The 27,043-nt window shown below is 37.5% G+C and overlaps 1 protein-coding gene across 6 annotated transcripts in view; it reads right to left on the bottom strand.

Moving 5' to 3' along the window:
* PHKA1 (phosphorylase kinase regulatory subunit alpha 1) overlaps positions 1 to 27,043 on the bottom strand; it is a 173,460-nt gene that overhangs the window by 128,575 nt on the left and 17,842 nt on the right. For 5 of the 6 annotated variants that reach the window (XM_055337695.1, XM_055337696.1, XM_055337699.1 and 2 more), the window contains exons 5-11: positions 15,548 to 15,630; positions 12,839 to 12,919; positions 8,678 to 8,776; positions 7,516 to 7,662; positions 6,292 to 6,345; positions 4,840 to 4,962; positions 2,320 to 2,415 (exon numbers count right to left, since the gene is read on the bottom strand). In XM_055337695.1, coding sequence (XP_055193670.1) covers positions 2,320 to 2,415; positions 4,840 to 4,962; positions 6,292 to 6,345; positions 7,516 to 7,662; positions 8,678 to 8,776; positions 12,839 to 12,919; positions 15,548 to 15,630 — 683 coding nt within the window. The remainder of the gene's footprint in view (positions 1 to 2,319; positions 2,416 to 4,839; positions 4,963 to 6,291; positions 6,346 to 7,515; positions 7,663 to 8,677; positions 8,777 to 12,838; positions 12,920 to 15,547; positions 15,631 to 27,043) is intronic. The other variant, XM_055337698.1, reaches the window with a different exon arrangement.

Genomic DNA, 27,043 nt, shown 5'->3' with positions numbered 1-27,043 from the left:
TGGAACGCTACAGTGAGGAGAGTTCGCGCTTCTATCAAGGTAGGAAGACGGGGAAAAAGAAATAAAGGAACAAAAGGCCTCCGAGGGGGAGGGGCCCCGCGAGGAGCCGGGCTGAGGCCGGGGCTAGTGTCCCCAGGACAGGAGAGCCCCGTCCCGGAGGAGCAGGAGCTGCACCAACCTTCCCGGGCGGAAAGGGGCTCGCAGGGAGTTGGAGCAGGACCCAGGAGGGCGGGGATGCCCTCGGGCTCCCGGGGACACTAACAGACACCTGCGCCCCGGGAGAGTGCGCCGAGCTCCCTAAGGGCTGCAGCGCGCACGGCGGGGCCGGAGCAGCTCGGAGGGGCTCGGGCGGCGGCTCCGCGGAGGGGGCTGCGCCACCGGGAGCCCGAATCCAACAGCGCAGGCCCCGGAGCACAGGGCGCCGGGACACAGCCCAGGATCCCGCCTCCCCCTGGGACAGGCAGAGGCCGGGAGGGCCCAGGACAGCGAGGACGCTCCTGCCCCGAGCTGAACACATCAGCGGCCCCGCCCCGGAGCCTCCAGGCCCTGCGGACGGAGAACCGAGAGTCCCGAGCCCCGTAGTTCCTGCGGAGGCTGAATCCAGGCTTCCAGAGTTGCCATAGCAACTGCGACTGTTCCTCCTGGGGCCCCACGGGGTAAACAACCCCCGCTGAGCCCGGCAGCAGGCAGGGGCAGAGCAGCTCCCCCAAGTGCTAACACCTGAAAATCAGCGCAACAGGCCCCTCCCCCAGAAGACCAGCTGGACGGACCAGTGATACTCCCCCGTGTTCCAATACAACTTGTTTTTGGCCACTCTGCACTGAGCAAAATGACTAGAAGGAAAACCTCACTTCAAAGGAAAGAATCAGAAACAGCCCTCTCTCCCACAGAGTTACAAAATCTGGATTACACTTCAATGTCAGAAAGCCAATTCAGAAGCACCATTATACAGCTACTGGTGGCTCTAGAAAAAAGCATTAAGGCCTCACGAGACTTCATGACTGCAGAATTTAGATCCAATCAGGCAGAAATTAAAAATCAATTGAATGAGATGCAATCCAAACTAGAAGTCCTAACGACGAGGGTTAACGAGGTGGAAGAACGAGTGAGTGACATAGAAGACAAGTTAATGGCAAAGAGGGAAACTGAGGAAAAAAGAGATAAACAATTAAAGAACCATGAAGACAGATTAAGGGAAATAAATGACACTCTAAGGAAGAAAAACCTACGTTTAATTGGGGTTCCCGAGGGCGCCGAAAGGGCCAGAGGGCCAGAATATGTATTTGAACAAATCCTAGCTGAAAACTTTCCCAATCTGGGAAGGGAAACAGGCATTCAGATCCAGGAAATAGAGAGATCCCCCCCTAAAATCAATAAAAACCGTTCAACACCTCGACATCTAATAGTGAAGCTTGCAAATTCCAAAGATAAAGAGAAGATCCTTAAAGCAGCAAGAGACAAGAAGTCCCTGACTTTCATGGGGAGGAATATTAGGGTAACAGCAGACCTCTCCACAGAGACCTGGCAGGCCAGAAAGGGCTGGCAGGATATATTCAGGGTCCTAAATGAGAAGAACATGCAACCAAGAATACTTTATCCAGCAAGGCTCTCATTCAAAATGGAAGGAGAGATAAAGAGCTTCCAAGACAGGCAGGAACTGAAAGAATATGTGACCTCCAAACCAGCTCTGCAAGAAATTTTAAGGGGGACTCTTAAAATTCCCCTTTAAAATTATTTTTTATTGGAGTTCGATTTGCCAACATATAGTATAACACCCAGTGCTCATCCCGTCAAGTGCCCCCCTCAATGCCCGTCACCCAGTCACCCCAACCCCCGCCCACCTCCTCTTCCACTACCCCTTGTTCATTTCCCAGAGTTAGGAGTCTCTCATGTTTTCTCACCCTCTCTGATATTTCCCACTCATTTTTTTAAAAAACTCAATCTCTGAACCATTAATCTTTTTATTTTTTATTTTTTTCCATTAATCTTTTTAAATTGAGGTATGGTTGACATATAAAAAGGCCATACGTCTTTAACATATACGTCTTGATGAATTTAAGGATAAGTATACACCCATGAAACTATCATTGGAATGTTTGGTCTCGCCCTTGTCTCACTGTGCAATGGTGCCATGCCTGAGACTGCTTTAAAAGTTTAGTTTCAAAGGAATAAAATCATATTTTCATCACATTATACCTGAAGACAAACTTTTTGAACATTAAAGTCAGAAAATTAAAAATTATTTGACTCAAATGAGGCACTTCTATCGAGGTATTGCTCTCCTTCTCCCTGCTCCATGTTATGGCACTGTCAACTCACCTTGTCTGGAGGAACACTGTATAGCTCTGGCAAAAGTGGAACTCCATTTTTTCCCTTGATGAGGACTGCTTCAAGAGCCTCTCTATATTCTTGAACCTGCAAGTATAAGAAAGGGGAAAAAAAGTTTCTAGAGTTCCCTTGGGGGATGTCAGAGAGGGTTGTAGCTGAAGAAGTTCCTATTGTAAAGGATTCATTTAGTAAAAGGGAAAAGAAAGGAAAGTAACATTTACTAAGCATCTATGAAATGTTTATTAAAGGCCAGATACTACGCTAGAGATTTTGTGTGCTTCAACATATTTAATTTTAATAACCATCTTAGGAGATACATGCAATTAAGGCCCTTTTACTGAAAAGAATAAGGCTCAAAAAGGTTATGAACTTGTGGAAGATCACACAGCAAATAGTAAGGTTGAGTCAGATTTGAGCCCAAGTCAGCCTGCCTTCACAGGCCTGTTTTTATCCACCACTCTAAATATAGCATCTTGTCTTTACAGGTACTGGCTTTTAAAACCGTATTTAACTAGAAAATTAAGTTTTCAGTAGAGTGAAGTTCACATTTTTTGCTTAACAATTTGCTGTAGATTAGATTAATAATACATAAAAAGCAAAAAATACAAAACACAAAAAAAATCACTACAATTTATGGTGGAAAGAAACAGTTCTGCTATAACAGTTGTTTTGAAAACCCAAATTTTTTCCAACACATTTGATATATTAGGGAACACTTTGAGCATAGCACGAATTTGACATTTGCTTATGCACAATTTTGACCTGAGAGTACTCTCAGCTGAACTGACCATGTATGGATACCCAAAACACTTTACACATGCACATGCCCCAGGAGGACAATGAACCACACCCATCCATGTGCCCTGTTAGAATTTTCCATCCGATTTCAGACAATACTCCTTCTATGGCTTCATAATAACTTCTGTGCTGCTCCCTTCTAGTGGCCACCCTAGCTGCATCACTCTGTGTGCCTTCCCTTCTCTTTAATTTCTTCCCCTTTCTTCTCAGCTTATTTTTTATTCATCCTGTATATTCTATGTTCTTTTTCTCTTTTCCCTCACTTGTTTGCTGTCTTTCTTGTTCTCTTCTTCTGGCACACAGAGTGGTGGGCGTGGGAACCCATCAGGTGAGCTGGCCCATATCCACAAGCAAACTTGTACCCTTTCAAGGTACAAGTGCCATATCAACTGTGGTATGCATGTATTTCTTAACCGTTTAACATGCATAAAGTTATGACAGTGTTTGTTAGGTTCCTAGCATTTTTAAAAAATGTATTTCTGACAAACTTTTTAAGTGCTGGGTCCCAACCTCCTTTTCCCATGAGCCCTATAGTTTTTATTTCTCAAATATGCAGAGCATGGTGATTTTCAAGAAACATATATGTCTCATTATAGCTGAATTGACTGTCCTTTGTGCTAATGGAGTATCTTCATCTGTGAAATTAAAAAAACTTTAGGGACATCTTCAAAGAAGAGTGAAAAACTATTTTCATTGTATACAGAGAACGGAAAAAGCCCATGACTATATTTGGGCTATTCAAGAGTCAGGAGGGAAGCCAGAAAAAAAAGAACAAAAAAGAATCCAAGTTTCCCAACTCTTTTTACCCCAATGAGTCCAAAAAAAAACCATGATTATGCTTTGTACTTAGTAGGCACATCTGATAAATACACCTTTTTTTTTGAGCAAGAGAAGTTTTTTTTTAATAAAAAATTCTGTGGAATTTGAGAAGGACTGAGAAAAATGGTAGAATGAAAATAGGGTGGTCAAAATAGGGTGGTCTATTTTTATTACCACTTATCTTATTTGCTTTCTCAAAGAGGATATTCCTTAATACTGAAATTTAGAGTCAAACAGCACTCTGTGGCCCCTGAAACTTTGGTGTAACCCTATTATTTAAGATCCTGTTGGCAGTTACAGATTAATATTGGCCAAAGCATTCAAATTACACAAAATTGTGTTTTATGTAGCCAAATATAAGTGACTTCCAAATGTGTTGGATTTATGTTCAAGTTTAGACCATAGCTAGTTTGTAGAATGCCTGACACTAAACTTACTTGATCAAATATCCCAGTTTATTTTCCAATGATGGTTTCTAAATTACTTTATTCATGAAGCTCAAAAAGCGATGATGACCATGTTTTCAGGGGGCAAGGACAGGTATAAATGTGTTGTTGTTTTGGGAGTTTTTGAGGGGGCTAACATTAGAACATCATTTCCAAGATATATTTAAAAAATAAAAGATACACAAAGCCAGGAAGTAAAGTGAAATACCTCTAACAGCTGAGGCAAGAGGACAGGGCTTGCTGTTCTGCTCTCTGTATTTGTTAAAAGCCAAGTCTGAGCAATGGCAATGTAAAGGTCTTCCAACTCTTAACCTAGTGCCCTCAACTGCTAGTCTCTAGAAGACTCTGTCTTTTCTAATAGGGAACACCCATTTTGTCACAGGGTCAGCACAGCCATTAACTGCAAGACAAAGACATTCTGCTGAAAAGCTGTCTCCCCAGATATTACCTGTTCTGCATTGCCACCAAAGACCCCATCGAGAATAAAGTATGTCCAGAACAGTGGCCATTCACACTCGATATTTTCAAATAACTTCAACTCAGATGGTTCGTAGTACAGGCGACTGGGATCCTGGTAAGAACACAATAAACAAAGTCTATCTTATCACTGCAAAGTCAGACTTATGTCTTTAGTTCAGAGGTATCAGAATACAGCCTTTCACTTCTGAGAGCTTGTTTCAGAGAAGGCAGAGCACAGTACATACTCCTCCTCCCTTAGCGAGTACTTTGTGATGTGACTTGTAACTAGTAGAACTGGGATAAGAATGATGCTACAGGCAGGTATATGAAGAAGTGAGATTAGTTTATAGTAAACATGAGTGTTATTTTATATTTGTTAAATTTGAGGTAGCATAAGAACATACAAATAGAAATGTTTACAAGGACAGCAAGAGATGAGGGTTTGGGAATCATCCTCGTAGAGGTAACACTTGAAGGACAAGTTACCTTTGTAGCACCTACATATAGTAAACAAATGACCCAAGAACAGAATCTTGGTAAAGCCTCATAGTTCAGTGAGGGAAGTCAAAAAGAGAATAATTAGGATAGTGTAGTACTGTGGAAATGAAATGGGAAAAGAATTTCAAGAAAATGGAAGGGTAGGTAACAGTAATGGACTACAGAGGAGTCAAGTTCAATAAGGACTGAGAAAAGGCTATTGGATTGATCACTTAGGAGCTTCTGATGATATTTCAGAGCATAATGTTAACAGATTGGTAGAGATAGAAATCAAAGGGGCTAAAGAACAAAGTAGAAGAAGGGAAGTAGATCAGAAGAGTTTGAGCTCAATAATGAAAAAAGGCCTTAAACAATGTTTACATTGCCAGTAAAGTGCTTCGTATTGACCATTCATTCCCTTTAATAATACTGATTTTTCTCCATTGATAATTCCAAGGAGAACCTTTGACAAGTGGAACAAAAGGATGTTAACTTTTCAAGATCAAAAAAAAAAAAACTTTTCAAGATCAGGTACTGTTCAGAACTAACCAACTACAAAAGGTGGAAGGGGGCCAGAAATATCTACTGAAGGAAAGATTTTCCCCTTTGTAATTATTCAGTATTTGGGAGGGAGATACTTTGAGACTATTCAAAATCTTCTGTTTCTGCTTAACCTCTCATCCACTGATTTAAGCATCTATCAGTAGCTTTTTTTTTCCTGAAACCAACCAGCTCCAAGAAGTGGAAGAACTACACCTTCCTCTATTTTATTTGATCTATAAAGGCTCACAAACAAAAAACATAAAGGCAACTAACCCCAACAAAGGGAGCAAACATCAGTTATTGTTTTCCTACTTAGTGATTATTTCAAGTACCACCAATGAGTTAAGTATTTTCTCTGAATGAGACTGAAGATAGTAGTGACCATTCTACTTTGTACTTGTTTTGGGGAAAAGAAACCTACCTCTTTAGGGGTTTTATATCCATCTCGTAGAAAGCGACAGCAACCATAACGACCCTGGGAATGCAGAGAAAAAAGTTGGAAGCATGTCCATTTGTATATCCATATAATGAATCCATATAATTGCAACATGTGCAATTGTAACCTATCACCAATACAGATACAATATTTAAAAAATAATAAAAGGTAATTTAAAAGAAACCCTCTGAGGGACGCCTGGGTGGCTCAGCGGTTGGGCGCCTGCCTTCGGCTTAGGTCGTGATCCCAGGATCCGGGATCGAGTTCTGCATTGGGCTCCCTGCTTATGTATCTGCTTCTCTCTCTCAGTCTGTGTCTTAAATAAATAAATAAATAAATAAATAAATAAATAAATACATAAATAAATAAATCTTAAAAAAAAAAACCCTCGATATCAGCCCAGCAGCAGAAACTGATTTCAGCCATCAATGTGGGTTCAAGTGAGGTCTAGGGCTCTTCACTAAAGCAGAGTTTCTAATATTATCCTCTCCATCACTTTCCACCATAGGGTAAGTCTGTAACAGCCCAATTGCTAATCTATGTGGTCCTGTTCACACAGTTCATAAGAGAGCAACAGGCTTTTTAAAAAAAGACAACGTATCTTTTTAAATTTTGAGATAACTTGAGAACTTATAGAAGAGTTGCAAAAACAGTACAGAATCCCCATTACTCTTCATCCACTGCCCCTTTATATTAACATCTTACATAACTGCAGGGCATTTATCAAAACTAAAAAATTAACCTTGGTACAATGCTATTAACCAAAGTACAGAACTTATTTGGATTTCACCAGTTTTCCCACTAATGGCTTTTTTTTTTTTCTGTTCCTAAATCCATTTCAGGATCCCATTGCATTCAGTTGTCACATCTCCTTAGTCTCTTCCAATCTGTGACAGTTCCTCAGTCTTGTTTTTCATCACCTTGACACTTAAAGAACTCATCAGTTATTTTGTAGTATGGCCCTCAATTTGGTCTTGTCTAATGTTTTCTCATGATTAGACTAAGATAACGCATTAGTTGCATGGATACCACATTGGTGCTGTGCACTTTTCAGTACACTGTATCAGGGATACATGATGTCAATATGTTCTATTACTGGTGGTATTAACACTGATCATTTGGTAATATCACTGACTAAGAACCCCCAGTGATATTAGTTTCTCCTTAAAGTCAAAGCTCTAAAGAAAAGAAGGGCACATATGGACATACCTGAAGCTTGGTGATGATTTCTTGCTTTGTGAGCTCTACCAACTGGCTATCCTCTACTGCAAAGGCTGGGAAGGAAATAACTGAGAGCAGACTAGCATCTACCTCTTTGGATGTTGAAGCCCGGGGGAGTATCGAATTAAGGATAGACTAAAAAGGAAGAAAGGAAGTCAAAACTGGCATATTAGTAAACAACTTGGGATTATAAAACAAACAGCTTTAGTTTCAAAAGATTATGTGGAAGAGGATCACTCGGGAGAAAAATCTAAACATTATACCATAATAATGATTCAATTATATTCAACACTGAATTTGATAATAATTCAAGAATAATTTCTAAGTAAGAGCTTAGAAAACTAGCTATTTCTGTAAATCATGCCTTGTCTTAATACTGCTCTCAATGCTTCCTAATCCTGAATCTTAAGCAGCTGCTCACGGATAAAGAATACTCTAAACATCATCTTGTCCACAATCCCCTTGCTCCATTAGCAACCATTTAAGTACAAAGATAAGAGAAGATGTAGCTGCCAAGAAGCAGGATGTGGAAGGATCAGCTCCTACACTGCTGACATTTATCTTTTCCAGGGAAAATTTCACATTTTTAAAATGAGAAGATAAGTTTATATTTATTATGGGTATCTAATCAGGGTTTGAAGACAGGGAGAAAGTCATCTTGCCAACGAGAAAGAACCTTACTCTTTCAATACAGAGAGTAACCCTAAACAAAATTGAGGATACACATTTACCACTTAAACAGTCTAATCTCCAAACATCTATGCCTAGAGACAACTGGAGACAAGAGAATGTTTCAAAGCCACTATCAAGAAGAATACTCAAAATCAGTCACCTCTTGTTTTCTTGGTATATTTAGGAAAGGAACAGAGCCCACAGACCCTTGATACGACAACTGTGAATTAGAATTCCACATACTATGATAGGATCCCTTTATAGCCATGGATGAGCGAACTATGGTTCGGGACTATGATCTGTTATAGTTCACGCTATATCAAACTTAACTCAGTATAGGAAGCTTGGATAAGACACTTTTGGCAGATAGTAATAAAACAGATTATGTACTCTCAGGTCTCCTTATTCTATTGGCCATGCTCATTCTGAGTCTGGGTAAGAGTAAAACTTTTTATAATGTGGTTCATTATTCTCTTACCTGGCAGTGTTGTACTTCATCAGCTAGGACATGGATAACTGATTGGGGCCCACCTTTCACACCAAACAGGTCCAGTTCATCCAATGCTTCCAGGGCTGCCTATGAAGAGCAAAGAAAGAAAGGACATTTTCAGCAAAAGATATATATTTCTTCTCCCTGTACACCAGTATCATATCAGTGCATATGAAGTCATTTTGAATATGTTCAGCAGAATAGAAAATAACAATGTAGCATTCTTTATTTTCAGGGCCTCTGAAGGTTTTTTTTTTCCTCCCATATTATCCCAGAAGCAGTTAAGATGGAGGTCGTAAACATCTTTTCATGGTAAAAACCCTCAACAAATTCAGTATAGAGGGAACATATCTGAACATAATAAAGGCCATTTATAACAAACTCACAGCTAACACCTGTGACGAGCACCAGGTGTTGTATATAAGTGTTGAACATAAGTGTTGAATCACTATATTGTACACCTGAAACTAACCAGAATCCAAATAAAAAAAAAACAGTGAAAAATTGAAAGCCTTTCCTCTAAGATCAGGAGCAAGACAAGGATGCCCACTCACACCACTCTTATTCCACATAATATCTGAAGTCCTACCTAGAGCAATTAGGTAAGACAAAGAAATAAGAGGCATCCAAATCCGAAAGGAAGAAGTAAAATTGTCATTATTTGAGGATGATATGATATTATATACAGAAAATTGTAAACTCAACCAAAACCTGTTGGAACCAATCAATGAATTCAGTAAAGTTGCAGGATATAAAATCAGCATATAGAAATCAGGGGCACTTCTGTACATTAACAGCCAAAAATGGCTGCAGAAAGAAGACAGAAAACTATCCCATTCACAATAGCATCAAAAGAAATAAAATACTTAAGGGTAAATTTAACTAAGGAGATGAAAGATCTGTACAGTGAAAACTACAACACTTTGATGAAAGAAATTAAAGACACAAACAAATGGAAAACTATGCCATGTTCAATGAATTGGAAGAAATAATATTGTTAAAATGTCCATACCACCAAAAGCCATTTATAGATCTGATGCAATCCCTATCAAAGTTCCAATGTCATTTTTTTTCACAGAAATAGATAAAGAATCCTAAAATTTGTCTGGAATCACACAAAGACACCAAATAGCCAAAATAATCATGAGAAAGAAGAATAAAGCTGGAGACATCATACATTTTGATTTTAAACTATACTACAAAGATATAGTCATAAAAATAGTATTATGTGGGTATAAAAGTAGGCACATAGACCAATGGAACAGAATAAAAGTCAGAAATAAACCCCTGCATTTACAGTCAATATTTGATAAGGGAGCTAGGAACACTCAATTTAGAAAGAGCCGTCTCTTCAACAAATGGTGTTGAGAAAACTAGATAACCACATGCAGAGGAATGAAGCTGGACCCCTACCTTACACCCTCACAAAGATTAACTTCACATGGACTAAATATAAGACCCGATACTGTAAAACTTCTAAAAGAAAACATATGAAAAGAGCTTCTTTAAATTGGTCTTGGCAATGATTTTTTAGATATGACACTGAGAGCACAAAAAATAAAATCAAGAATCAACAAGTGGGACTGCAAGTTCTTGCACAAGAAAAGAAACAATGAAAGAAATAAAAAGGCAACCTATGGAATAGGAGAAAATATTTGCAAACTGTAGAAGTTAATATCTAAAATATATAAAGAACTCAGACAACTCAATAATTTAAAAAATTCAATTATAAAAGGAGCAGAAGAATTGAATAGATATTTTTTTCCTAAGAGGACATACAGATGGCCATTAGGTACATGAAAAGATGTTCAAAGTCACTAATCATCGGGGAAATGCAAATCAAAACTACAATATAATATCATTTCACACCTGTAAGAATGGCTATTATCAAAAAGACAAGTGGTAACTAGTGTTGGCATGGGAATGTGGAGAAAAGGGAGCTCTTGTACACTGTTGGATGGAATGCAAATTGGTTCTGCCACTACAGAAAACACTATGGGGGTTCCTCAAAAACTTAAAATAGGGCTATCATATGATTGATTGATCCAGCAATTCTGTTCTTGGGTATATAAACAAAGGAAATGAAAAGCAGATATCAAAGAGATATATGCACCACCATGTTTATTGAAGCATTATTCACAATAGCCTATATACAGAAACACTGTCAACAGATGCAGTGGATAAAGAAGACATCACACACACACACACACACACACACACGAATATCATTCAGCTATGAGACAGATGGAAATCCTGCCATTTCTGACAACAGAGATGGACTTGAGGGCATTAAGCTAAGTGAGAGAAGTTAGAGAAAGACAAATGCTGTACTATATCACTTATATGTGGAACTTAAAATGCCAAATTAAAAATACCCAGCAAAATGGTGGTTACCAGGGGTTGGGGGATGGAGGAATCAAGGAGATTTTGTTTAAAGGTACAAACTTGCAGGGCGCCTGGGTGGCTCAGTCCGTTAAGCGACTGACTCTTGGTTTCAGCTCAGATCATAGTTTCATGGGTTATGGGATTGAGCTCCACATGGGACTCTATGCTCAGTGGGGAGTCTGCTTGAAGATTCTCTCCCTCTGCCTCTCCCCCCATGTGCTTGTTCTCTGTCTTTTTCTAAAATAAATAAATCTTTTTTTAAAAAGGTAAAATAAGGGATCTCTGGGTGGCGCAGCGGTTTGGCGCCTGCCTTTGGCCCAGGGCGCGATCCTGGAGACCCGGGATCGAATCCCACATCGGGCTTCCGGTGCATGGAGCCTGCTTCTCCCTCTGCCTGTGTCTCTGCCTCTCTCTCTCTCTGTGACTATCATAAATAAATAAAAATTAAAAAAATTCAAAAAAACCCCATACGGGTTCATTATAAAAAATATATAAATATATATATAAAAAAATAAAAAGGTAAAATATTGGCAACCAGCAGATAAATAAGTTCTGGAGATCTAATGCACAGCACAGTGAATATGAACAATAATAGTGTATTATAAACTTCTAAATTGCTAAGAGACTAAATATTAATCATTCCTACCACAAAAAAATGGTAATTATATGATGTGATAGAGGTGTTATCTAACACTTCGGTGGTAATCATATTACAATAAGAACGTATCAAATCAATATGTTGGATACTTCAAACTTACACAAAGTTATATGTCAATTATATCTCAAAAATACACTTCAGGCAGCCCCGGTGGCTCAGCGGTTTAGCGCTGCCTTCAGCCCTGGGCCTGATCCTGGAGACCTGGGATCAAGCCCCATGCCTGCTTCTCCTTCTGCCTGTGTCTCTGCCTCTCTCTCTCTCTCTCTCTCTCTCTCTCTCTCTCTGTCTCTCTCTCTCTGTCTCTCATGAATGAATAAATAAATTAAATAAATAAATAAATAAATAAATAAATAATATTTCATTTTATTTTTAAAATTTTATTGTTTTATTTTTTATCTCCAGTGGCTGAATTCTTTAAAACTGCATTTTAAAAAAGATACAGCATAAGACATAATATTATCAAGCCAAGCATCATACTTTAAAAATAATTTGAACATGGCACAGATAAATTTATAATAAACCATTCTTTTGGCAGGGTAGCTGCAAGTATGACACCAGCACACAAGAAATGCTAGGCCTCTTCGTTTTTGTAATGGTGGAGAAGATGAATTTAGTTTAAGGTATGTTCTCTGGGGTGCCTGGGTGGCTCAGTCAGTTAAGCATCTTGACTCTTGATTTCAGCTCAGGGCATGATCTCAGGGTCATGAGATCGAGCCCCATGTTGGGCTCTGCCCTCAGTGGGGAGCCTGCTGGAGATTCTCTCTTTCCTCCCTCCACCCAGCCACTGTGTATGTGCACTCACTTCTCTCTCTCTCTCTCTCTCTCTCTCTCTCTCTCTCAAATAAATTAATAAATCTTTAAAATATATGTTCTGAGAGGTATATATAAGTAGAGATATGCTACAAAAGCCGTTGGACATACAAATCTGGAGCTTATTAAATGAATCTTTCTTTACCTACATGTCCATAGTTTTATGGGAGAATCCAAATTTTGCTGTGTCTTAAAAGGAACAATTTGATGATGATCCAAATTCACGTTAAGCCTTTCTATGGCAAAGATGTATTTCCTGACCCCACATTTGGTACAAACAAAGCAAAGCAAATTACCTTTGCCATTCCAACTGAACTGGCATTCAATTCTGAGATCCCTTGGTTAGTCTTATCTCCACGTTCCCATATCCCGAAGTCCTAGCATAAAATAACCAACATACCATTAGCAAGTCATTACTATTAAATGCTTACTAGATACACAACTCTTGAATAAAAGGCTCACATAGTAGCTAATTTGTCATACATACATGTACCCACAATGCTTATTAAGGAGATGCCAATGAGTTGGGTTGCCTCTGTAGCTCTTTCCCTAATAGCTTTAAATTCTATTGTGACCTCTGTGAAGTTGGAAGACTCCTCAACAGTTAATCAAGCCTAAGAACTATAACTCAGTCCATGTAGACAAGTGCTTCTCAAAATTTTTCATCAAGGCAGATACTCAGGTCTAGAAAATGGAGCCTAAACTGCACCCCAGTGTTTTATCTTAAATATATATTCTATTTTTACTCTCTATTGGCATTGACAATGTACCATGCACTAACCTATGCACTTTGTACTACTATCTTCCTTAATCCTTATAGACAATGAAACTGAGATGCAAAGAGAGGTTAAGTGACTCACCCAAGGCCACACAACTAATAAGTGACAGAGCTAGGATTAGAATCCAAGTACTCTCAGTCCGAAGTGTAAATTATTATTTTCCCCTTTGTGATTAATAACTATCTTGAGAATGATACTTGACAACCATGCAAATATCCTCTATCTCCCCAAACATCTGCCCACTAATTTAGCATCCATTGGTGAATTCTGTCTGCAACAGTCATGACAGTGGTGTCACAATGGTGATTTTTTTTAGTTCCTTCATTACCTCTTCAGTTGTTAACTGTGATTCTTCTTTAAGGAAGAGCTGTCCTTTTTCCCTAATTTATTTACTTATTTATATCAGCATGAACTGATAGATCTTTAGATTCTTCTCTAGGTTATAATAAACCATTATTGTTATTTGTTTCATTGCTCAAGTTGTTCCAGCTTTAGCCATTGGGAGTTCTTGCATGTTGGCCCTGCAACCCTTTTGACATGCCCCATTCTTTTTGAACACTTCCTCACTTTCTGTCACTATAAGATAATGTAGTTTCATCTTGTAGTTTCCTCACCCCAGCCCTAGAATCAGCCTATTCTACAAGGAATCCTGGTTTCTCTTATTACAGAACGAACAGTTATAATCCAAGACCTGTGCACCGGTACTCATTGTCACTATGGTGTCGCTTCTAGGTCCTTTCATTGAACAGAATTTGGAAATACCCATGTGATGTGTACACATGTATGTGCGCATACATACATAAACCTATATTTGTTTCTATATTTACCTTAAATTACCTTTTATATAAAAACTCTGAGTTAAAGGGAAGCTTCTGGAAGGCAAGCCATATGTATCCCATGGCTAGCCTCACTTGTCCCCAAACCCAGCTCTACCCTAATTTATGCAGCATGATTAGAGTATGAGAAGGCACATATAATTAATTCTCCTGCTGCAACCCCTGGCTGCAATGGAGAGGCCAGAGAAGCCTGACTTGTACCCTGGACCAGAGCAGGCCAATGGTACTGGAAGGCAAAGTGATCAGTCAATACATAATGTCTATTTGTAGACATCAAATATGTCTGTGTTAAGCTTATTCTTCTGGCAAATATGGAGTGACAAGTCACAGATTTACCACACACATAAAACAGCTAAATAAACAACTAAACAAATTAAGCAAATAAATGACTAAAAAAAAACACTGGATTATTTATGACACAGCCATTTTATTTTATTATTTTTTTGTAAATTTATTTTTATTGGTGTTCAATTTGCCAACATATAGAATAACACCCAGTGCTCATCCCATCAAGTGCCCCTCAGTGCCCGTCACCCAGTCACCCCCACCCCCCCATCCACCTCCCCTTCCCCCACCCCTAGTTCGGTTCCCAGAGTTAGGAGTCTCTCATGTTCTGTCTCCCTTTCTGATATTTCCCACCCATTTTTGTGGTTTATGTATACAATGGAATATTACTCAGCCATTAGAAACGACAAATACCCACCATTTGCTTCGATGTGGATGGAACTGGAGGGTATTATGTTGAGTGAAATAAGTCAATCGGAGAAGGACAAACATTATATGGTCTCATTCATTTGGGGAATATAAAAAATAGTGACAGGGAATAAAGGGGAAAGGACACAGCCATTTTAAATACAACAAACATTATGCAATGAAGAACAGTGATCCCTGAGAGAGGAGAGGTTAAATATAATATGATTTAATATAAACCTACCTCATATGGTAGTTGTGAGAAAAAGAAACATTTTTTGTATAGTAAGCACTGAATCAATGTCTATAGATAATATCAAACACATGACTAAATTTTATTTCTAAGAAGCTAATTGACCATTATACTCCCTAGTCATCTTGCTCCATAGACTATTAAAATAAGACCACAATTTAGCTCCAGATTTTCAAATACATAACATGAGATATTACAGAGTTTGACACTTTCCACACTTTACAGAGTGGAAGCATACAGCATCTTGACCCTTTTGCCTCTGTAACTCCCTTGGAGAGAAGGCAAACAGGATGATCAAGCTTAATAAATAAAGAGGCTGAAGGCAATTTTTATTAGAAGCCTTATAGACTGGTTTACTATGAGGGGTAGCATTAGGAGAAGGAATGGGTTGTCCGGTATTTTTATAAACATCATATGTTTAAGATTAATTCCAAAATGAGTACTTACAGCAGTTTTATATGCAGCTTCAATGTAAAACACAAGGTTCTGTATGAAATTGACTTCATCTAGGCTGTGGATAATATGAAGTCCTGAGGAAAAAGAGAATGAAGATACAGAGCTGGTCAATTATCACTATAGGCTTTATAGGCAGCCACAGTAACTAACTGATCCCATTACTCCCAAGTAATCCTATTCCTGCTTTTGAAACAATAAAGGCACTTTGATTCCTAAACCATAAAAGTGAAACCACAAATCAGACTTAGGTTAGCCTTCAACTACGTGAGATACCAGCATATTATAACATGGAAGAATTTTAACTATTATTTGTAGGTTTCCATAGAAAGCCTCATGGCAGCCCGGGTGGTTCAGCGGTTTAGCGCCGCCTTCAGCCCAGGGCGTGATCTTGGAGACCAGGGATCGAGTCCCACATTCAGGCTCCCTGCATGGAGCCTGCTTCTAACCTCTGCCTGTGTCTCTGCCTCTCTCTCTCTCTCTCTCTCTCTCTCTCTCTCTCTCTGTCTGTCTCTCAGAGATAATCAGAGATTCATCTGTCTCTCATGAATAAAAAAATAAAATCCTTAAAAAAAAGAAAGCCTCAGACTTCTAATTCTATAGGTAATTAATTTATAATGTACCTTAATGTATCTGGAAGAAGAAAGACAAATATTTCAAAAAAGAGTTGGAGGGAGTTTAAATACTAAGCAAGAAGTAGATAAAGATTATTATTTTAAGGAAAACTTAAAACTATACTTTTTGTAATAAAAATGATAATTATTCTAAATATAAACTATACAAAGATAGTTATAGCTTACAAATGGAGTGTTTTGCATGAATTATCTATTTAATTTTTACATCAATCCTAAGAGGTGGGTACCTGTATTTTCTCCATGAGGCTTAGAGAGATTAAATATTTGCCTAAGATCATTTAACTAATAAATAATGAAGCAGGACTCAACTATCAACTTCTGTTTCACTTCAGAGACTGAGTTCCTAACCAAGACGTTATACTGCTTCCCAATATATACAGTATGATCCATTTTCTTTAAAAACTAACTCCCTGGGGATCCCTGGGTGGCTCCGCGGTTTAGCGCCACCTTCGGCTCAGACGTGGTCCTGGAGTCCCGGGATCGAGTCCCATGTCGGCTCCCTGCCTGGAGCCTCCTTCTCCCTCTGCCTGTCTCTCTCTGCCTCTCTTTCTGTGTCTCTCATGAATAAATAAGTAAAATCTTTAAAAAAGAACTAACTCCTTTCAAGCAAAACAAAACAAAACTAACTCCCCTCCCTGTCCTGTCCTCCCAACCCCTGTAAAGAAATGCCAACAGGCATATTGTGAAAGTCTTTCTCCCACCCAGAATTATATCATTCCCTTGCCAAACCTCCTCTCTGAAAGAAACCAGTCTCACCAGTTTCCTCTATCCTTTCAGAGAAATACTATGCATATATAAAAATCATCAAAGAGTAATATACTATATTGTATCTAACTTTTTTCCATATATATCTTAGAGACAATTTTAAAGATAACTGCCTTATTTTTTTAATGGCTATATGGCATTCTCCTAAATGGCTAATCATATAACCATTTTCCTACTGAAAACATCTAGGTTGTACCTAATGCTTCATCACTATAATCAATGCTGTAATGAATATATATACACCTTTGTGCACATGTACCAGTGTATCAAGTAAATTCTCTTTTTCCCAAGGTTTCCTCAGTAAATTCTTTTTTTTCCCAAGGTAAATTATTAGAACTGCTGTCACAGATTTATGTGTATTATTTTTCCCCAAATTGTATTATGAACATTTTCAAATAAACAGAAAAAAATGATAAAATCTTGCAGTGGACATCTGTATGTACATCATCTGGATCCAAGTATTAATGTTTTACCATACTTTTCTATCACTTATCTATCCATCAATCCATCTTTTTGATACATTTCAAAGTAAGTTGCAAGTATCAGTATACTTCTCCCTAAATACTTTACTATGTGTGTATTAAATGTTGATAATCATTACCAAGTTATTCTGCAAAGAAGTTCCACAGTTTACATACCAATCATACAATATATGGCCTTTCATTTTTGAGTTCTTTCACTTAGCATAATGTTTTCAAGGTTCATCCGTGTTGTAGAATGTTATCAGTGCTTCATCTTTTTATTACTAAAAAAATTCCATTGTGTGAATGCATCATATTTATCCAATTGTCAGTTGATGGATATTTAGGCTGTTTCCACTTTTTGGCTATTATAAATAATACTGCTATGAACATTCATGGATATACACAGCTTTTGAGCGAATATTGTTTCATTTCTTTTGGGCATATACCTAGGAGTGAAATTGCTAGACTGTATGGTAATTCTGCTTAATCTTCTGAGAACTGCCAGATTATTTTCCAAAGTGGCTGCACCATTTTACATTCCTACCAACAGTGTATGAGGATTCCATTTTCTCCATATCCTCAGGAACACTTGTTATTTTCTGTCTTTTTGATTATAGCCATCGTAGGGGGTGTGACATGGTATCTCATTATCGGGATCTGCATTGGTCCTAGTGACTAATAATGTTCATCATTTTTTCATGTACTTATTGGCCATTTAAACATCTTCTTTGGAGAAATGTCAATACAGATTCTTTGACCACTTAAAATTAGGTCATACAAAACTGATGAATTACTGAAAACTACATTGGATGTAGTACAATAACTAATGATGTACTACTATATTTTGGCAAATTGAATTTAAATTTAAAAAATAAAGAAATAAAATAAAATGAGGTTATCTTTCTTATTATTATTGAGTTGTGGAGTACTTTATATGTTATGGATTCAAATCCTTAATCGGATATGTGATTTGTCAATACTTTCTAACATATTCTGAGTTGTTTTTAACTTTCTTGAAGAGATCTTTTGAAGCAGAAATGTTATTAATTTGATAAATTCCAGCTTATGTTTTCTTTAGTTGCTTATGCTTTTGATGCCATATCTAATAGGGCCTTGTCTAATCCAAGGTCAGGAAGATTAACTCCTATATTTACCTTAAGTGCTTGTTATGAACTCAATTGTGTCACCCTGAAATCCATATGTTGAAGCCCTAATCCCCAGTGTGACTGTATTTGGAGATAAGGCTTTTAAAGGAAACAATTAAGTTTATTTATTTTTCATTTTATTTTTATTTTTTGTCTATCCATATTTTTTGTTTTTCTTTTTTTCAAGTTATTATTTAAATTCTAATTAGTTAACATACAGTGTAATATTAGTTTCAGGAGTAGAATTTAGTGATTCATCACTTACATATAAAACCTGTGCTCAACACAAGTGCCTTCCTTAATACCATTACCCATTTAGCCCATTCCCCCTACCCACATCCCCTTCAGCAACTTCTTGGTTCTCTGTAGTTAAGAGTCTTAGGTTATCCTCTCTCTATATTTTTCTCCCTTTTCCTATGTTCATCTGTTTTGTTTCTTAAATACCACATGTGAGTGAAATCATATGGTATTTGTCCTCTAAACTGACTCATTTTGCTTGGCCTAATACATTCTAGTTCCATCCACATCATTGAAAATGGCAAGATTTCATTCTTTTTGATGGCTGAATAATATTGTTCTTGTGATGTCTTTGGTTTTGGTGTCAAATACTGGCCTCATAGAATGAGTTTGCAAGTGCTGCTTCCTCTTCTATTTTTGGAAGCATTTGTGCAGAATTGGTAACAGTTCTTTAAATGTTCGGTAAAATTTATCAGTGAAGCTATCTGGACCTAGGTTTTTCTTTGTGGGAAGTTTTATATTACTGATTCTATCTCTGTAATTATGATCAATCTGTTCAGATTTCCTTTGCTTCTTGAGTCAGATTCAGTAATTTGTGTCTTTCTAGAAATTTGTACACCTTATCAAAGTTGTCCAATTTGTTGGTAAACATTAAGTTCACAGTATTAATTCTTCATATTTCTACATGGGTCTCATCTGTTATTCTTGATTTTAGTAATTTGAGTCCTCTTTTTCTCCTGGTCAGACGAGGTTTGTTAGTTTTGTTGATCTCTCTAAAGAATCAACTTTGGTTTTGTTGATTATCATTTGTTTCTCTACTTCATTAATTTCTTTTTAAAAATATTTTATTCATTTATTCATGAGAGACAGAGAGAGAGGGAGGCAGAGGCTGAGGGAGAGATAGAGGGAGAGGCAGGCTCCCCGTGGAACAGGGAGCCCTATGTGGGACTCGATCCCAGGACTCTGGGATCATGACCTGAGTCAAAGGCTTAACCGACTGAGCCATCAAAGCACCCTATTTCATTAATTTATGCTTCAAAATTTCATATTTCATTCTTTTTGTATGCTTTTGATTTAGTTTGCTCTTCCTTTTTTTAGTGTGTTAAGATGGAAGATTAAATTACTTGATTTGAGGTCTTTCTTATTTTTTGTAATATAGGCACATACAGCTATACACTCCCCTCTAAGCTCTGTTTTTTTTGTACTTCCCATAACTTTTGGTATGTTGTATATCCCTTTTGCTTCAGCTCAAAATCTTAATTTCCCTTGTGATTTTTCTTTGACCCATTGGTTATTTAGGAGTAGTTATTTATTTAAATGACAATATAAGGCACTATGTCAAGAGAAGTTACAAGGTAGTATTGGCAAGAGTCGGTTGTCTTGCGAATGCCACTGGGTGAGAATGATCAGAGATGTCTCCATGGAAGAGCTGACACTAGAGCAGAATTTTATGTAATGGGGAAAATCCAGGTAGGCAAAGGGCAAGGAAGAGGGCATCTTGGGTGGGACAGTAGTGGGACTGAGACTTATAGGCAAGAAGCAGAAGATGTGGTAGGTTCTAATAAGTACTATTTTCAGTTAGGAGTGAGATCTAATTTTAAAAAGGCATTTGGGGCCAGATTATGGAGGATCTTGATTGAAAATCTAAGGAATCTGGAGTTTATCCTTAGACCAATAAGATGCTTTTGGATAAATTATTAATCTCGTTATATTTCAGTTTACTATAAAGTTAGGATAATAGTATTCCTATTGCATAGGATTGTTGTGATAAATAACTGAATTCATGTTTTAAAATTATTTTGTTCCTAGGGGATCCTATTGTAACTTTGCAGTGATGTTGCTTATTAAAAAGTAAACACTATCATGTTTTAAGAAGAAAAAATAACTCTAAATCACAACAATTACAAGCATACCAAATGTTGTAAATTAGTTGAAAACAGTGTTTGAAACGTTACTGGATACTCATTCTTTAGGTTCATTGTGTTAGACACTGACTTGATTAAAAAGGAATTAATTTTGTAAGCTGTAATTAATTTATGGAAAAGAAAGGAAAATGAGAGGAGATTCTTAGGTGATTCCCATTGTTTCTGGAAAGACTTCTTGCCAGGTAACTGGGACTCTATCATCCTCTTCTAAAAGACTATACAGGTCAAGCTCTGCCTAATGATGCCATCTTATCCAGCTTATTGGAACTTTCTGAAACCAAACTGATTCAGTGCCAATGATGTTACACACACATCCATGTTCACAAACTTGTTGAATTCAGTGGACCTTGGCATATGTGGAACACAATCTACTCTCTTAAAGAATAAAACACTTAAAATTTTTTTAAAGGAGTGTGTTAATTTCCACATATTTGTGAGTTTCCCAAATTTCTTTCTGTTACTGATTTCAAATTTCATTCCATTTTGGTCATTGAATATACTTTGTGTGATTTGAATCCTTTTAAACTTTTCAAGGCTTGTTTTATGACCTAACATATAGTCCATCCTGGAAAGTGTTCTAAGTGTACTTGGGAAGAATATGCATTCTGTTGTTGGATGAAGAGTTCTATAGATGTGTTAGGTCTGGTTGGCTTAAGATTTCTTTTTCCTTGCTGATCTTCCTAGTTGTTCTATGCATTATTGAAAATGGGGTATTGAAGTGTTCAAAATATTGTTAAATTATCTATTTCTGCTTTCAATTCTGCCAGTTTTTCCTTCGTGTATTTTGGGGTTCTGTTGTTAAATGCATATATATTTATAATTGTTATACCTTCTTGATGGATTGATCCTTTTCTCATTCTAAAATGCTCTTTAACTCTAGTAATAGTTTTTATTTTAAATTCTTATTTTTTCCCTGAGATTAGTTACTCTAGCTTTTTATAGCTGCTGTGGGTATAATATATCTTTTTAAATCCTTTTATCTGTATATATGTTAAAAACTCAACAATACATTTTTTGTTACTTCATATAATTTGGTATTTCTTGACTTAGAAGAACACATATTTACTTTTGCACAGTTTCAGTGGGTCAGGAATTCAGGCAGAGCTGAGATGGGTCTTGGGTCTCAAGTTATCTCCCATGCTGCAGCCAAGTTGTTAGGGGGCTTTGGGCATTTCAAGGCTCCAAGGGGAAGGATATGCTTTCAAACTCACATGGTTGGTGCTAGAATTAAATTCCTCATGGTTATTGGAGTGAGGGCCTCATTTCCTCTTGTCAATTGCCATCTAGACCTCTCCAATTTGGCAGCTTGCTTTATGAAAATGTGCAATCTGAGAAAGTAATAGAGAGTTTGCTAGCAAAACAGGAGTAACAATCTTTTGTAAACTAGTCATGGAAGTGACATCACTTTTGAATTCCATTTTTTTAAGTTTTTACTTAAATTCCAGTTAGTTAACATACAGTGTACTGTTAACTTCAGGTGTAGAATTTAGTGATTCAGCACTTACATACAATGCCCAGTGCTCATCACAACAAATGCACTCCTTAATCCCCATTACCTATTTAACCCTTCAACCCATCAACCTCCCCTGTGGTAACCATTGGTATGGTCTTTATGGTCCTGTTTCTTGGTTTGCCTCTCTCTCCCCCAGGCTCAAGATTGTTTGCTTTGTTTCTTAAATTCCACATGAGTGAAACCATATGGTATTTATCTTTCTTTGACTTATTTCACTTGGCATAATACACTCTAGCTCCATCCATGTCATTGAAAATAGGAAGATTTCATTTTTTTTATGCCTGAGTAATATTCCATCATATATATCACATCTTCATTCATCAGTCAATGGACATTTGCACACTTCCAATAATTTGGCTATTGTTGATAATGCTGCTATAAACATCAGGGTGCATGTATACCTTCGAATTAGTACTTTTGTATCCTTTGGGTATATACCTGGTATTGCAATTGCTAAATCACAGGGTAATTTTTTTTTAATTTTAGAAAACCTCCATACTGTTCTCTGGAGTGGCTGCACCAGTTTGCATTACTAACAACAGTGCAAGAGAGTTCCCTTTCTCCACATCTTTGCCAACACCTGTTGTTTCTTGTGTTATTGATTTTAGTCAATCTCACAAGTGCAAGTTGATGTCTCATTGCAGTTTTGATTTGTATTTCCCTGATGATAAATGATGTTTAGCATCTTTCATGTATATGTTGGCCATCTGGATGTCTTCTCTGGAAAAATGTCTATTCATTTCTTCTGCCCATTTCTTAACTGGGTTATTTGTTTTTAGGGTGTTGTGTTTTATAAATTCTTTATATACTTTGGATACTAACCTTTTATCAGATATGTCCTTTGCAAATACCTTCTCCCATTTTGCAGACTGCCTTTTAGTTTTGTAGATTGTTTCATTTGCTAATCAGAGAAGCTTTTTATCCTTTTTTAAAGATTTTATTTATTTATTCATGAGAGACACATATAGAGAGAGGGAGAAGCAGGCTCCATGCAGGAAGCCTGATGCAGGACTAGATCCTGGAACTCCAGGATCACACCCTGAGCCAAAGGCAGATGCTCAACCGCTGAGCCACCCAGGAGTCCCTAGAAGCTTTTTAACTTGATGAAGTCTCAAAAGTTCATTTTTGCTCTTGCTTCCCTCACCTCAGGAGACATATCTAGTACAAAGTTGCTATGGCTGATGTCACAAAGATTACTACCTGTGTTATCTTCTAGGATTATTCTTTAATCCACTTGGAATTTATTTTTGTGCATGGTATATGGAAGTGGTCCAGTTTTCCCAACACCATTTGTTGAAGAAACTGCCTTTTTCCAGTGGATATTCTTTCCTTCACTATCAAAGATTAGTTGACGATATAGCTGTGTGTTCTTTTCTGGATTTTTTAATACCGTTCCACAATCTATGTGTCTATTTTTGTGCCAGTACCATACTGTTTTGATCACTACAACTTTGTTGTTTTTTTTTTAATGATAGTCACAGAGAGAGAGAGAGGCAGAGACATAGGCAGAGGGAGAAGCAGGCTCCATGCACCGAGAGCCCGACATGGGACTCGATCCCGGGTCTCCAGGATCGCGCCCTGGGCCAAAGGCAGGCGCTAAACCACTGCACCACCCAGGGATCCCCTGATCACTACAACTTTGTAATGTAACTTGAAGTCTGGAATTGTGATGCCTCTAGCTTTGCTTATCTTTTTCAATGTTGCTCTGGCTATTTGGGGTCTTTGTGGTTCATACACATTTTAGAATAATTTGTTCTAGCTCTGTGAAAAATGCTATTGATATTTTGATAGGGTTTGCATGAAATGTGTAGATTGCTTTGGGTAATACAGACATTTTAATAATAGTCTTCCAATTTATGAACATGGAATGGTTTTCCATTTCTTTGTGTCATCTTCAATTTCCTTCATCACTTTCTTGTAGCTTTCAGAGTACACATCTTTTATCTCTTTGGTTAGGCTTATTCCTAGGTATCTTATGGTTTTTGGTGCAATTGTAAATGGAATTGATTCCTTGATTTCTCTTTTGTGATGCTTCATTATTGGTGTATAGAAATGCAACAGATTGCTGTATGCTGATTTTGTATCCTGTGACTTTACTGAATTCCTATATCCGTTCTAGAAATTTTTTGTTAGTCTTTTGAGTGCTCTTTTTTATAAGATTTATTTATTTATTCTACAGAAAGAAAGAGTTGGGGGAGGGGCAGAGGGAGAGAATCTCAAGCAGGCTTCCTGCTTAGTGGGGGCCCCCGACATGGGGCTCAATCCCATGACCCATGAGATCATGACCTGAGCCAAAAGCACAAGTTAGACACTTAACCAACTGAGCCATCTAGGCACCTCTAGGGTTTTCTATATACAGTATCATGTCACCTGAAAATAGTGAAAATTTTACTTCTTCCTTACCAATTTGGCTGCCTTTTCTTTTTGTTGTCTGATTGCCATGGCTAGGACTTCTAGTATGATGTTAAATATCAGTGGTGAGAATAGACATCCTTGTCTTATTCCTGACCATAGAGGGAAAGCTCTCAGTTTTTCCCCATTGAGGATATTAGCTGTGTTTTTTTTCCTATGTGGCCTTTATGATGTTGAGATATGTTCCCTCTAACCCTACTAGTGGAGGATTGTTATCATGAATGGATATTGTACTTTGTCAAATGCTTTTTCTGCATCTATTCAAAGGATCATGTGATTCTTATTCTTTCTTTTATCACTGTGGTGTATCGTGTTGATTGATTTAAGAATTTTGAACCACCCTTGCTAATGAGGAATAAATCTCAGTTGATGGTGGTGAATGATTCTTTTTAATGTATAGTTGGATTTGGTTTGCTAGTGTCTTGTTGAGAATTTTTGTATCTGTGTTCACCAGGGATATTGGCCTATAATTCTTTTTTTGTGTGTGGTGTCTTTATCTAGTTTTGGTATTAGGGTAATGCTGGCCTTCTAGAATGAATTTAGGAGTTTTCCTTCCTTTTCTGATTTTTTTTCTTTTGGAATAGTTTGAGAATAATAGGTAATAACTCTTCTTTAAATGTTTGGTAGAATTCACTGGTAATACCATCTGGCCCTGGACTTTTGTGTGTAGGGAGTTTTCGGATTATTGATTCAATTTCTTTCCTGGTTATTGGTCTGTTCAAGTTTTCTATTTCTCCCTGTTTCAGTTTTGGTAGTTTATGTGTTTCTAGGGATTTATCCATTTCTTCCAGGTTGTCCAATTTGTTGGTATATAGTTTTTCATAATTTTCTCTTATAACTGTATTTCTGTGTTGTTGGTTGTTCTTTCTCCTCTCTCATTTGTGATTTATTTGGGCCTTTTTTCTTTTTAATAAGTCTGATTAGAAGCTTATCAATTTTATTAATATATTCAAAGAAACAGCTCCTGGTTTCATTGATCTGTCCTATTGTGTTTTTAAATATTCTATATAATTTATTTTTGTTCTAGTCTTTGTTATTTCCTTCCTTCTGCTGGTTTTAATTTTTGTTGTTCTTTTTTTAGCTCCTTTAGGTAAAGTTGTTTGAAATTTTTCTTGCTTCTTAAGGTAGGCCTGTATTATTATATACTTCTCTCTTAGGACTGCCTCTGCTGCATCCCAGTGGTTTTAGACTATTGTGTTTTCCTTTTCATTTATTTCCATGTATTGAAAAAAATTTCTTCTTCCATTTCCTGGTTGACCCATTCATTGTTTAGTAGCATATTGCTTAACCTCTATGTATTTGTGGTCTTCCCAAATTTTTATTTGTGGTTGATTTCAAGTTTCATAGGATTGCAGTCAGAAAAGACTCATGGTATGATTTCAATCTTTTTGTATTGATTGAGGCCTGATCTGTGACCTAGGTCTGTTCTGTACATGATCTTCTCTGGAGAATATCCCATGTGAATGTGAAAGGAATATGTATTTTGCTACTTTAGGATGGAATGTTCTGAATATATTTGTTAAGTCCATTTGGTCCAGTGTGTCATTCAAATTGTTTCCTTGTTGATTTTCTGCTTAGATGATCTCTCTATTGATGTAAACTGGATGTTAAAGTCCCCTACTATTATTGTATTATTATCAATGAGTTCCTTTATGTTTATTATTAATTGTTTTATATGGGTGAAGGCTGGGGGAAGGAAATGGTGCCAAACAACTCCTTTGTCCTTGAGAGGAATCTCCCTGAACTCCACCTCTCAGGGACAAACTCCAGGAAGTACAAATAATCTCCCTTCTGTGTACCCAAGTGCCATTCAGATTGCTGCTTCCATGCCATCTGCCCCCTCCCTGGTTGTTTGCCTCCTTCTCCCTGGTTGTTTGCCTCCATGAGGCAGTGCTCTCATGGCTCCATCCCAGTCAAGCCTGCTGCTCTTTAAAATTCCAGTCCTTAAGCCCTAATGGTTGTAAGAACTCAAGAAAGTAAGCCCTTTTCATTTTCCCAATCAATGGCTTTGAGGAAATGTTCTCCTTATGCATTCTCATTACCCTTCTCTCCCTCTCTCCTCTCTACTTCCCTCCCTCCCTCTTCTTTTCTTTCTCTTGCCTTTCTCTGCAACCATAGCTCTCTCCCTTTGGCAGCACCCACAATCTGTTTCTCCCTTAAGGCATGTCTATGCAATTCCTACCTTCTTTGATGTGTCTTCTACGGCTTCTTCTTAATTGTGGAATTTGATCTGTCAGTCTTCAGGTTGATTTCTGGGGTTTCAGGATGATTTGATAGTTATCTATCTATCTTGTGGAACTAGACAAGCTTAGGGTCCTCCCACTCAGCCGCCATCATCTCAAATCTCTCTATATAATTTTATATCTTTTAAAAAGGCTGAGAGGAAAATAGATA

This window comes from Nyctereutes procyonoides, unplaced genomic scaffold (genome assembly GCF_905146905.1).
Source record: "Nyctereutes procyonoides isolate TBG_1078 unplaced genomic scaffold, NYPRO_anot_genome, whole genome shotgun sequence".
Classification (NCBI taxonomy): Eukaryota; Metazoa; Chordata; class Mammalia; order Carnivora; family Canidae; genus Nyctereutes; species Nyctereutes procyonoides.
The sequence above is the reverse complement of the archived record's forward strand: the minus strand, read 5'-3'. Positions and strand labels throughout refer to the sequence as shown.